At 44.5% G+C, this 13619-nt stretch overlaps 1 protein-coding gene across 1 annotated transcript in view; it reads right to left on the minus strand.

Moving 5' to 3' along the window:
- The window catches only part of LOC118213931 (integrin alpha-4-like), a 46624-nt gene that overhangs the window by 22255 nt on the left and 10750 nt on the right, over nt 1–13619 (minus strand). The window contains 8 exon segments of the mRNA XM_035393187.1: nt 2998–3152; nt 4970–5124; nt 5843–5888; nt 6265–6355; nt 7572–7666; nt 8574–8682; nt 11779–11916; nt 12076–12138. Coding sequence (XP_035249078.1) covers nt 2998–3152; nt 4970–5124; nt 5843–5888; nt 6265–6355; nt 7572–7666; nt 8574–8682; nt 11779–11916; nt 12076–12138 — 852 coding nt within the window.

Here is a 13619-nt window from a genome sequence, read left to right on the forward strand (position 1 = left end):
ATGAAATCTTATCTATGTTTAGTAGATGGAGACAGTAAATCAATGATACTGTTTTATTTGCTTCTGTTTTGCTCCAGAAAAACGATGTCAGCTAGGTCTATCAGCAAACATATGGCTTACCTATACCCAGAAGTCCTCAATAATAATAGCATTTTCCAAGAAATTACGAAAAATTGTTGACCATGTTTCGTTAGGTGCAGCGTCTTTTACTGCTACCACAGAGTGACTCCTAAGTGAATGCGATGATAAGAAAAGTTTTGCTTATGCTGACCTAAAAAAACGCTATTCCAAAAGAAAAATTAGACAATGTTATACATCGTTAGAAAGCTTATACACCTACTGAATAAATTAATTGTCAATGAAGCCAGACTGTACTAAAAAGGGCGACAAAGCCGTAAACGACACATGTGGTATTACTCACAGCTATTTTGGAAAGTAGCCTACCCAAGCATCACAAATGCGCATATATTTCACAAACGGATTGTCCAAGACAATATATGACCACTCAGTCTCAAAAGGGACACCTCTACGCGTAAAACCAACGGTAAGGTTGTATATTTATTCAATACTTAGTCCCAGATATTGACTGTAGAATAACATGGTATCATTTTTTAAAACTTTGTTTCGTTTATTTCATTATTCAGTGAGCAGCATTTTCACTGCTGTATTTGCATATCTTAGGGTTATTGTTGGGTTTATCTTGTTGCTATGACGGAATACGATATTTGAGTGGTGAAAGAATATTTGTATGAATGCGCAGATAGACAATATTGTTCATTATGTCATGGGTGGGGGGTGTAGTTGCAGGGAGGGGGTGCGTGTTAAATGAAGGACCAGAGTGACAATGGTGGCGTGGCAAAACTCCGTATTCGGCATAGTTGTCATGTGTGGTCTACTTATGAAACTAAAACAAAGCGTTTCTGTTTTTAACTCATACTTCGGTTGCAGTAGCACTGAATGTCTGAGTTCAGTAATCTCGGCACGCCGGCGTGCCAACCACTAGGGGCTTTGCTAAGACATTAAAATACAAACTTCCAGTTATGCCCCATCCACTTCCGGTTTAAGCCCCGCCCATTCCGAGTACGGATACAGATAATTTTGTTGGTTGAACAGATACAGATACAGACACAGATAATGATGTCTCTGCACACCCCTATAGGCTATATACTTTCAATTCTTTGGATACAACATTTAGGCTATACTTCTATTTCTGTGCACCGAGCCAGTTGCTTAAACAGACAAGCCTGTTTACATTGTTAGACAACAGGGCAGCTTGCTTCTTCTGAACAATGCCCAGACAATGAAAAACTGCATTCACGCTGTTTTACTGGGGAAAACATGGATCCCCACAGAAAATGCTGCTTTATTTTATTGTTAAGGAGTATATTAAATGAGTAAATAGAGTGAAACCGCAAAACTAGTTAGGCTGCAGTAGTAGGCTACTGAAATGTAAATATGGTATCACTGTCAGGTGTTTCGTTATATCATTTGCAGCATTTATTTCTGAGCAAAATAACGTTTTCTAGCTATGCTGGCTAGCGAAAAAAGTTGCTGATAGAACTTTTCGTAACTTTAAAATTTCACATATTGCTATAATGAATGGGAAACATAAACGATACTAACGCATATCACATAATCACACACCCAAATGAAAATGCATGAAAAGCCTAAATACACCATTTTCCTTTCTTACCACAAACTACAAATGCCACCATTTATCTTACTGTGACGTCACCATTACATTACATTACATTTATTTGGCAGACGCTTTTTATCCAAAGCGACGTACAAAAAAGTGCATTTCATGGTCATAGACAACTACTAAACACAGGTTCAATAAGGTACAATACTTATTTTGTACAGCTATTTCTAGCCAAGAACACAGTTTAGTTCACACAGTGAACGCTATTCAGGCCTAACCTCTGCAAAGCCAACTAGGCAGAAGAACAAGCTACAGTATTAGGACAAATACAAATTACCAAAAAGTGCTGGGATGGGGCAACATGTAACAAGTGTCATGAAAAAGGGGGGGGGACTTAGAGTGAAATATACGGCGTGGTGGTAGTTAGTCCAGGTATAGTCTGAAGAGATGAGTCTTCAGGCCACGGCGGAAGATGGGTAGTGAGGGGGAGGTTCGAAGAGGAATCAGGAAGTCGGAAAAGTCAGAGCTCAGAAATTATGCTCGAATTTCCGACCTATAATTCCGAGATCTACGACCGTTCCGTTGCTTTTTTCACAAGTTGGACCTCATTTTTTACTAGTTCGAGTTGTCTTGAACGCAGCATAAGGGTCGGGCAAAATGGTCATCATAACAGAACATGCATTAATGCGTCAAAAAAATTAGTGGTGTTAAAACAAATTTGAGTTAACGCGTTATTATCATGTTAACTTTGACAGCCCTAATATTTATTTATATAATTCCATGTTTTATTTATTTCATTTTGGCATGTTTAGTCCTCCATATCTACCAGGTAGTTATAGAGGCTTGAGCAGTATCCTGCCCACCGATTATTAATACCAGTACTGCATAGATCAGCATCCTTGATCACACAAACATCAGGAGCCTAGTGTGCATCAGCAGGGGTGTAGCATGCATCAGCAAGGGTGTAGTGTGCATCAGCAGGGTCTAATGTGCATCAGTAGGGGTGTAGTGTGCATAAGCAGGGGTGTAGTGTGCATCAGCAGGGGTCGAGTGTGCATCAGCAGGGGTGTAGCGTTCATCAGCAGGGGTGTAGTGTGCATCAGCAGGGGTGTAGTGTGCATCAGCAGGGGTGTAGTGTGGATCAGCAGGGGTGTAGTGTGCATCAGCAGGGGTGTAGCGTGCATCAGCAGGGCTGTAGTGCGCATCAGAAGGGGTCTAGTGTGCATCAGCAGGGGTGTAGCGTGCATCAGAAGGGGTCTAGTGTGCATCAGCAGGGGTGTACTGTGCATCAGCAGGGGTGTAGTGTGCATCAGCAGGGGTGTAGTGTGCATCAGCCGGGGGCCCGGCTTACTCACCCTCATGAAAACCTGGTGGGTGACGCAGGAGAGCTGCTCATGTTTGACTTTGGCCCTCCCCGCCGTGGTGTTGGACGTCCCATTCCCGCTGAAGGAGAAGCGGGGCGGGAAGCCCTCCTTCCGCCGCACGTCCACGGTCAGGTTGTACAGCAGCCCTGCCAAAACCAGTAGACAGACACAGTCAGGTGCTTTCTCCCTACCGTCCTACAGCTCACCAGGGCAGTCAAACTCAAGTCCTGGAGGGCTGCAGTGCCTGCAGGTTTAACTCCAGTCCTGGAGGGCTGTAGCGTCTGCAGGTTTAACTCCATTATTGGAGGGCCGCAGTGTCTGCAGGTTTAACTCCAGTCCTGGAGGGCTGTGGCGTCTGCAGATTTAACTCCAGTCCTGGAGAGGTGCTATGTGTTGCAGGTTTAACTCCAGTTCTGGAGGGCCAAAGTGTCAGCAGGTTTAACTCCAGTCCTGGAGGGCCGCAGTGTCTGCAGGTTTAACTCCAGTTTTGGAGGGCCGCAGTGTCTGCAGGTTTAACTCCAGTTTTGGAGGGCCGCAGTGTCTGCAGGTTTAACTCCAGTCCTTCACAGTTTCATTTTCCTGTAACCTGAACCAAAATTAATCACGTATGGTATGGTTATCTTTTAATATTCACAACGAAGGTTGGGGGGAAACGTATATTCACCTTTCTTGCATTGCTAAATAATTATCCAATTAGATAAAAACGGAATAAATATTTTACAAAAGTTATTGAAACCCGCCCCCCAAACAGCCAATGACAGCTCAGACCGCTCTCTTACCCGGCCAGGAACTTTAAGTCAATGGTCACCAAGGCCGGCCCTTTTTCAAATTTTTTCTTTTTCCTTTTTCCTGTGTACCCGAGCTGTGGCTCACATTGGTTTTTATGAAGCTACCCTAACCTCGATGTCCCCGCCGAATAACCCTGGATCGCTGTACCGTTGCACTTCCAAGTGTTCGCACTGATTTGGAACCTTGCGTCTGCGCCTTGAAGTACAGACGGGCTCGTGTTGGGAGTCCGGTGTCACTGATCAAGCTGGCCTGTCCCAAGCTGCATTTTTCGGCTTTCAACTTAACGCTTGCTGCCTCAGCTGGGTCTCGGGGATCACTTTCTCCTCCTTCTTTCCTCTCTTCCTCTCCTCTCCACAGTCTGACTTGTAAGTAACGCCATAATTCGAGGTGTAACCGACCATTACCTATTTATGCGTGCATCCATACGAGGCCAGCAGTAGCAAGACATCTGCCGGACTGTAAACCTAATTGTATGGTTAAAGACCTTTGTGTTATGAGTCGAGTGTAATTGATTGTTGTCTGTCTCATACTATTCATAGGCTATGTGTGTAGAATTGTGTTAGTTCATAGTGAGTTTCTGAGTAGCGGTACCCAGCAACCTTGTTGAGATAGCGCATCACTTATGAACAATTATTCTAATATGTTCACATCTGACCTTATATGTACAGAGTTGTATTGTGCTATACTGTGCCAGTATCCTTATCCCATATTACAACCAAACTGCTTAATTTTCTGAATTATTTGCCATTAAAGCTTATATTTTTGTATGTGTGATTGTGTTTTCTCTCGCATGCTGATGGAATGATCCGCTAACAAAGTCAAATAGAGACATCTGAATTCGTAAGTGCCGAGGGTCAATTCCCTTTAAATAATTTAAAGACTTGAGGTAGATAAAGGGTGATCTCTAGTCATTCTGGGTTCAGTATTCAGAGTGCTGTGCCACTAACAGGGTAACTGAGGGTGACCCCTAAACGGTGATCTTTGACCACTGAACTGTAATCAAATTTGAAATAATACAATAAATTGATTTAAATTTAATAACTCAACTAAGTACTGTCAACCTAATGACAGCGCCGTGGGAAGTTTTAGAAACGTGGCGTGGGTGTGGAAATGAAACCCCTGCTGCAGCACAGGGGTGAAGGCATGGGATAGCGTTAGGTTCAGGGTCCCTCACCGATGTGCCCAGAGATGCGCCTCCCGCGGACTCTGAAGCAGACGCTGGCGTTGATGCAGGCGCCGGGCTGTACCGAGGCAGAACAGGACGGCTCGCTGCGGTTCACGCTGGGAGGGAGGAGCATGAAGGCCTCCACCATCACCACCGCCCGCGTCCTGCCGCAAACAGTGCCATCACCACCGTCACCAGCCATATGCATGGAGCTTAGAGAGCTCCACCCATCTCCACCCACATCTGCCAATCTCCACCCATCTCTACCTCCACCCCTATCTGACCATCTCCACTATCTACATCTCCCCCCACATCTGCCCATCACAACCCATCTCCACCATCGCCACCTCCACCCCTATCTGACCATCTCCACCCATCTCCACCATCTACATCTCCACACCCATCTGCCCATCTCCACCATTGCCACCTCCACCCCTATCTGACCACCTACACCCATCTCCACCATCTACATCTCCACACCCATCTGCCCATCTCCACCATCTCCATCCCCACCTCAATTTGCCCATCTACACCCATCTCCACCGTCTACATCTCCCACCATCTGCCCATCTCCACCCATCTCCGCCATCACCACCTCCACCCCTATATGCCCATCTCCACCATCTCCATCTCCACCCCAATCTGCCCATCTACACCCATCTCCACCATCCCCATCTCTACCCCATCTGCCCATCTACACCCATCTCCACCATCGCCATCTCCACCCCTATCTGCCCATCTACACCCATCTCCACCATCTCCATCTCCACCCTAATCTGCCCATCTCCACCCATCTCCTGAGCAGATGTCATGTCAAAGAGCAGATTGTCCAGATAGCCGGTCCCTGCACTCATGGCTACAGAGATAAAGAGCTTGTCTTACCTCAGTATAACGGCAGAGTCAGACAGCAATGCTCCCACTGCAACATCTGTGAACACATACAGAGTGAAACACATCAGACACCTGGGAGCAGGGACACATCCTCCAAACTTTGGGAAACATCAAAACCCCCCACCAATATTATCATGTACTGAGTGGTACTGTTAGTGCCCCCCCCCCCCCCCCCAAAAAAAAAACATTTCCTGTTAGCTTTATTCTAACAAGTGAGCAAAAGCTTTTCAAAAGATATCACACAGCTAGTCCTGCTAACTTACTAGCAAGCATTCTAAGTAAAAATGTACCGTTTGTTACTTTACACCTATGCTCCTTATCCTACTTGCAAAACTCACACTGAAAAATCTTATGTAGTTCTGTTTATTAATTTTTAAGAATTAAAAAGCCAAAATCAAAACACAGTGTGTTACCTGAGTAACCATTGCCATCGACATCGATTCCTCCAGACACCGACTGGCCAAACATCTTAAAGGCATTACCCAGCACAGACCCAGTGATACGCTGAGGGGAAAAGACCCAGAGTCATGGACAAAGATGAACACTTCTCTTCCATTTGCTTTACAAGAGCAGAGGACAATACAAATGCAAGTTTTCTGTAAGCAGTTAACCTAATGATGTCATTTTTAGAATCAATCTATTTATATTATCAAAGGAAGGTCTTTCTCTACCAAGATGGCAACTGAGCACACGTTACAATGAAAATGACGAGCTTTAAAGGAGTACCATGGTGATTTTCACACTTTCTCGGTTTTATGTGCTATTTGCACAAGAGGCATTGAAGAATGAGCAAAGTATTAAATATGTCCGTTCTGTATTTTTGGAGAAATATGCGTTTTAAATTCATCGTCCTATTTTCAACCGGTTGAGAAAGTTGTCATTTTGCTACGTCACGAATACAGTAACCACTCCCATTTCCACGCCCCGTAAAGAAATCTGACAGGGCACACCGTCCTGCTGTTCAGACAATGCAAATATTTGACTAACGTTAGGTTCACTTAAATTAGAGTGCCTTTAGATTATTTCTGGTTATATTCATTTAGCTAGCTAGCTAACGTTAGCTAGCTAGGAGGTTTGCTTTCATAAGGCAATGTTATCGATAACGTTAGCTTGCTAGTTTGCTTTTATGAGGACGTTATAGTTGTGCTTTTATCTTAACTTGGCTAGCTAGATAGCAAAAATTATAATTGGATATAAGTCAACGTCCTTACCTTAGCTATCTACCGATACTTGATATACTAGGCCTGCTAAGCTAGCTAGCCTGTGAAAATTCAGTCTCCCAAAGAGAGTGCGCATCATGGGAGTAGCTATGGTAACGGGGCACGGTCTGTCAATCATAGCAAACAGACAGTTCTCATTACCACGCCCAGACGGTTCGGGTGAATTTTTATCGTGGGAAATTTAGGCTTAGAAAAATACGTTTTTAAGTACATTGAAATGACTGAAGAATAAAAAAAGTATGCACATTTGTTTTGTTGTTGCCTGAAGACAACTGGGAAGTGTCACGTTCAACCACCATGGTACTCCTTTAACGACTCCACACAAACGTGCAGAAGAGCAGCACAGCAGCTTGAGGAACTGCAGCTATTCATCGCGCCACTTTCTTTCCGGCTGTCTGGCTCATGTGTCCAGAGAGGGGGGAGAACAATGGGACAGCTGTCAGCATGCGGGTGTGGGACCCGGGCAGTCCAGCCCACACTAGCAGCCGCCGGGGACGTACTTGAGAGAAAGACCGCGCGATCCCGCTCTTCCTTCCATTGTAGATATAAATAGCCCCCCGCAAATCTTCCTCCTGAGGCGCTGCCACGGCAACATCTGCAACATTTAACCATCATTTACAACTGGGGTTACAGGGAAACAGTGGAGCAACTGTCACTTACAGCTGGGGTTACAGGGACACAGTGGAGCAACTGTCACTTACAGCTGGGGTTACAGGGACACAGTGGAGCAACTGTCACTTACAGCTGGGGTTACAGAGACACAGTGGAGCAACTGTCACTCACAGCTGGGGTTACAGGGACACAGTGGAGCAACTGTCACTCACAGCTGGGGTTACAGGGACTCAGTGGAGCAACTGTCACTTACAGCTGGGGTTATAGGGACTCAGTGGAGCAACTGTCCCTCAGTTGGGGTAACAGGGACACAGTGGAGCAACTGTCACTTACAGCTGGGGTTACAGGGACACAGTGGAGCAACTGTCACTCACAGCTGGGGTTATATGGACACAGTGGAGCAACTGTCACTTACAGCTGGGGTTACAGGGACACAGTGGAGCAACTGTCACTTACAGCTGGGGTTACAGGGACACAGTGGAGCAACTGTCACTCAGTTGGGGTTACGGGAATACATGTTCCCATCCCTGCTCTCTCTATGGAGACGGAGTGTAGTGCAGTGTGTAAGGAACTGGACTTGTAACCGAAAGGTCGCAGGTTCGATTCCCGGGTAGGGCACTGCCGTTGTACCCTTGAGCAAGGTACTTAACCGAAATTGCTTCAGTATATATCCAGCTGTATAAATGGATACAATGTAAAATGCTATGTTGTGTAAGTTGTGTAAGTCGCTCTGGATAAGAGCGTCTGCTAAATGCCTGTAATGTAATGTAATGTATGAAAATCCCACCAGAATGCACTGTGTGCTACATACACATGGGTCTCGAGTGTGAAAGACTGCTTACCTATTGCATTTATATCAAACAGAAAGGATAGTGAAGAGGTAAACTAACCTGGAAACCCATCATCATCAATGTCTCCCAGATTAGTTATGGTTTCTCCGAACCGAGCAGCATAGGAGTCGCTTCCTACTAACTCAAACTCTTCTTCCTTCATATTAACCTGAAAACAGACACACGCATGCGTGTAATGGTAGTTGGCTATTATGAAGATAACAAAGTTTCCCATGTGTAGGGACTTTCCTGTTCAGCACAAACCAAGGAAAATGTGATATTGTGAGATTTGACATACCATTCAATCACATTAGGGCTGAAATTGCTTGACAATGTGCCAATTGCTCTTTCTTCGACTGTGTTTAGGGTGTATAGCATTCATTAAACTGCTGTGACATTTAGAGTGCACTGTAGTCTAAGCTAAATAATATGAATGCAGCAAAAAGTATATCAGACATTTGGAATTTTAGGGTAAACACTCAGACGATTAGGATTAGGGTTAAGGTTAGGGTTAGAGTTTGGGTTATTATGAAACACAAACCTGTTTACATGAAGTGTCACATTTCTAATCTGCGTACAGACCTCTGGAAATGACCAAGTAAAACCTATGGCGTGAAACAGCCCACCCACCATGAGCCAAATAAAAAATCAGTAGTCTTGGGTCCCAGGGACAGTCCATATTATTTAAAAATTAAATTAACTATATGTACTTTATGAAAATAAGAACATTATCATATACTATGTTATCTTGTCATTAATTATTATTCTGCAACACATGACTTCCAGGATCATAATGCAAAAGAAAAAGCAAAATAATGCAAAAATCCCACTTGCATGCCTGAAGTCCTTGGTGCGCCTACACTGTTGTTTTTTTTCTTCTCCTCATGACCTTGTTTTACGTTCGTGGTTCTTTTTTTATAGTCATGAGCTTAGGATTTGCACGCGTGAAGTTTTCTTTTTTGCTTGCGAGCCTTGTAGCTACACATGCAAATTTGCCATTCTGACTCCATAATATACACTTCCTTACTTAAATGGCCATGAATGGTGTAATTGATTAATTTCATCTTGCCTGTATGCTTGAGCATTTTGATTGTTGCATGTAAAAAAGGACTCCAACAGTCATGTAGCAAGCTGAATCATGAATATGGTTTGGTACCACAACCCGGTATCAGGCACCAGTTCCCAAACAACCAGTAATGGACCGAATCGCAACGCTTAATTTCAGTGCCACCGGTACTAATAACACTTGTTCAGTTGACTCGTTAGCAAGCTAGCTAATGTTAAAATCAGTCAAAATGATGAAAGTGAACCTGTCCAAAGTGTGGTTGTATTTTACCCAGAGGGATTCAAACAATGGGATGCGCCTTGGCAATAAAAAGATGTTCTTTAATGTTGTTGATTGCTAATTCTTTTAAATAAGGTAGACAACCGCTTCAGTTTTGATGAGTGCTGTTGTAGAAGGGATACCCATCCCCAATCATGAAATGATATTATATGGGGTTTGCATGCGAAATACAGAGAATGGCTCTCAGAAATATAATGAGTTTCCCGAAAGATTATACAGCTGCAAATAGTTAGAATTGTTTCAGGCAATTACCAATTAACAAGCAAACTAGTGTAACAAGTTAAAGATTAGCCTGAGTCAGAGGTGGGATTTGAACCCAAGCCTCTCACTCGCTCACTCATCCCATAGCCAAACACATCACCAGTGAGCTGCTAGCCATCCAGCCATGGGGGCCACAATGTTCTTTAGTTTTTTTAATATTTATTCTACATATATGTCCATTATGCACGCGCATCCAATGTTTTTATTGGCTGATGTAGCTCAATGCCCAATGGGGAGATATATTCTTTGTGGGCTTGAAGCATTAGTGATGATGAAATTGGCTAGAAGAAGAAGGAGAAGAAAAAAGAAAGAAAAAAAATGCTAAATCCCCTAAATTTGGGGTTTTGTTGTGTGGATGTGTGAAGCTGTTTGTGAATTCTGTTCGTAAGAAGATACAGAAATAAATGTTTTTAAGGGCTGTGGTCATTGCAGTTATTTCTGTAGGAAACCCTGAAAAGTGCCAAACTTTCGGTGCTGTATAGGTATGGGGCATGGCCTGCCCAGGTGTAACTCGGCGAGATGGCATATCTGCCATCCCAAAAAAGTCTGCAATTCCTACACACATCCCCAGATATGAATATCTCAAATTCAAACAGACAGTCTGTACTGACAAGTCCTTAGGTTGAGAAAAAAAGATTAATGTATGTCTTAATGACCAGGAATGTGATTTCAAAGCTGAAGCAAAACGTGCATTTATGTTACTCATCGATGTCCTGAACCCATGGTGTCTCTAAAACTTTTCAGGACAGTTATCATACTACTACAAGCACATGCCATTGTGTACCCAACAGCAAACAATCAGACATGACAAAAATGTAATGAAGAAAACACTATGCAGTTTTATATCATTTCCACTTCAATGTAGTCCTTAAATCCGTCACAGCTAGTCAAAATATCACTGATTATTTTTAAAGAGGCTTTTCATGGCTAAAACTGCACCGATTATGATATAAAATGGTTGCATTGCCCAACTCAGCATTAAGCCCATGCGAATGGTCAAGCTGCTGGACGATGTGGGAAGCCCCTGGGTGGTGTGTGAGCCCCTGGGTGGTGTGCGAAGCCCTTGGGTGGTGTGTGAGTCCCTGGGTGGTGTGTGAGTCTCTGGGTGATGTATGAAGTCCCTGAGTGGTGTGTGAGTACCTGGGTGGTGTGTGAGTCTCTGGGTGGTGTATGAAGTCCCTGGGTGGTGTGTGAAGTCCCTGGGTGGTGTGTGAAGTCCCTGGTTGGTGTGTGAGTCCCTGGGTGATGTGTGAAGTCCCTGGGTGGTGTGTGAGTCCCTGGGTGGTGTGTGAGCCCCTGGGTGGTGTGGGAAGCCCCTGGGTGGTGTGGGAAGTCCCTGGGTGGTGTATGAAGTCCCTGGGTGGTGTGTGAAGCCCCTGGGTGCTGTGTGAAGTCCCTGGGTGGTGTGTGAAGCCCTGGGTGGTGTGTGAAGCCCCTGGGTGCTGTGTGAAGCCCCTGGGTGCTGTGTGAGCCCCTGGGTGGTGTGTGAAGCCCTGGGTAGTGTGCGAAGCCCCTGGGTGCTGTGTGAAGCCCCTAGGTGGTGTGTGAGCCCCTGGGTGGTGTGTGAAGCCCTGGGTGGTGTGTGAAGTCTCTGGGCGGTGTGGGAGTCCCTGGGTGGTGTGTGAAGCCCCTGGGTGTGGGAAGAGGCCGCTGACTCACAGCTCCCTGGTTGATGTAGACGTGCACACGCCCCTCTTCCCGCATGGTGCTGTACATGGGAGCTCCCACCAGGAGGTCCGAAAGGCCATCTGCGTTCAGGTCCACCGCACAGACTGCCGCCCCGAAATAGGAGCCCAGCTGTGCACAGGGAAACGGCATTCCTTTAAAACAGCCCCACCTTTCTGGGGTTCACTGCTTCACCGAGCACAATCTGAAAAGCGCTATATATTCAATTATTATTATTATTATTATTATCACTATTCTCATTATTATTACTATTATTATAGTGGCACTAACCTTATGACCCTTGGCCTCAAAGATGATTTTCAGAATGTTGGACTGCACCTGGAATATGTATGCCTGGGAGAGAGAGCGGCAAGGTCATATTTTGGAGTTTCACAGAAGGACTGACTGCAGTGGACGTGGTACTTCCCCACCAACCGCAAAGACATTACTCATCATTTGATCTGAAGGAACTGTTTGTGTGAGCTTCTGATTGCTCCATATGGCTCTTGTGACCCAGTAAGTCACGGTGCCATTGGTCTGATGTGGGGGCCAATCAAATCGTGACTAATCGCTAGCCGTGGTCCAGCAGAGGGAGAAACGCAGTTGAATGCAGTTGGGGGCTTTTAGTGAAATAGACATTCTACTTCCCAGAAGAGAACAGCATGATATCTGAATTTCCCACAGTGTTACCATAGCTGATTAGAATCACGTCTTGGAGAAAAGGATGGACATGTTTCTGGCATACTACCTTCTTCTCTCAGGTGAAACAAACAATGAGTTATGCAGTTTGGCATTCTCTTGTCCAATGTGCAGAGTTAAACTATTTTAAAAAGCAAAAACAAAAGGGTTCCTCCTTATAAAACACCATATAATGTAGGACTGGAGACTATGATCAATAGGCTATTGAATTCAACCAACAATTTAATTCATTTCCTCCCCAAAAAAAAGTTTTTTTGACATACATTTTAGTTTTTTCAGCTATCAACAAATTAACCTGCCAAACTGTGTTTTCATGAAATAAAATAATCAGTTTGTGTTTGACCCAGGCCTACAGTGTATCTTGAAAATAAAAGCAACAAGTATGCACAACTTTGTAAAGGATTATCAAATCATTTGAAAAACTTAGACTTGGATACTGTCAGAATTAAAAAATGCATTGCAGAAGAATTCAACTAATCTTTCAATTAATTAATTAATATAATAAGGTGGAACCTAGAGGAGCAGATTTAATCTGCCCTAACACCACAGGTGCTGTGCCAGAACACCAATCAAGCCTCAGGGAAATGTCCATGTGAAGGCCAAGTGCTGGTCACGTTTCCAGCAATTACATCCTGCTCACACCACTCAAAAATGTGCATAACCTTTAATGTTAATGACTACTGCAGAAACTGCACACGGTTTGTGTCTGCACACAGAGGAGAAGACTGTGGACAACATCACAGCGGAGAAGTCATTCTCCCTCAATTAGAGATATCACACAATCTACGGAGACACACCTTCAGCTCCGCAGAGTAGAAGCTAATGCTCCTGAATATTAGCTCTGAATATTAGCTCTGAGAAGGTCAATCCTTTCTGGCCACAGGAGTGGTATCACACCATCTTGCAATAACAAGGCATGAACCCACATTGAGGCCCACAGGCCTCCCTTTGAAAAACAGACTCTTCCTGATTAAACATCTGAGCCAGTCTCTCCAACTGAAGCCACAGATGCCGCCTCTCCACCTTCCCCATATCACCCCACTCCAGACAACCAAAAACACAAAGCCGAAAACCCTCAGGCATCTTTTCAACGGCTGCCTGGATTTCACCAACATATTCCACTCTTTTCACTAGCC

Source organism: Anguilla anguilla, chromosome 15, assembly GCF_013347855.1.
Source record: "Anguilla anguilla isolate fAngAng1 chromosome 15, fAngAng1.pri, whole genome shotgun sequence".
Classification (NCBI taxonomy): domain Eukaryota; kingdom Metazoa; phylum Chordata; class Actinopteri; order Anguilliformes; family Anguillidae; genus Anguilla; species Anguilla anguilla.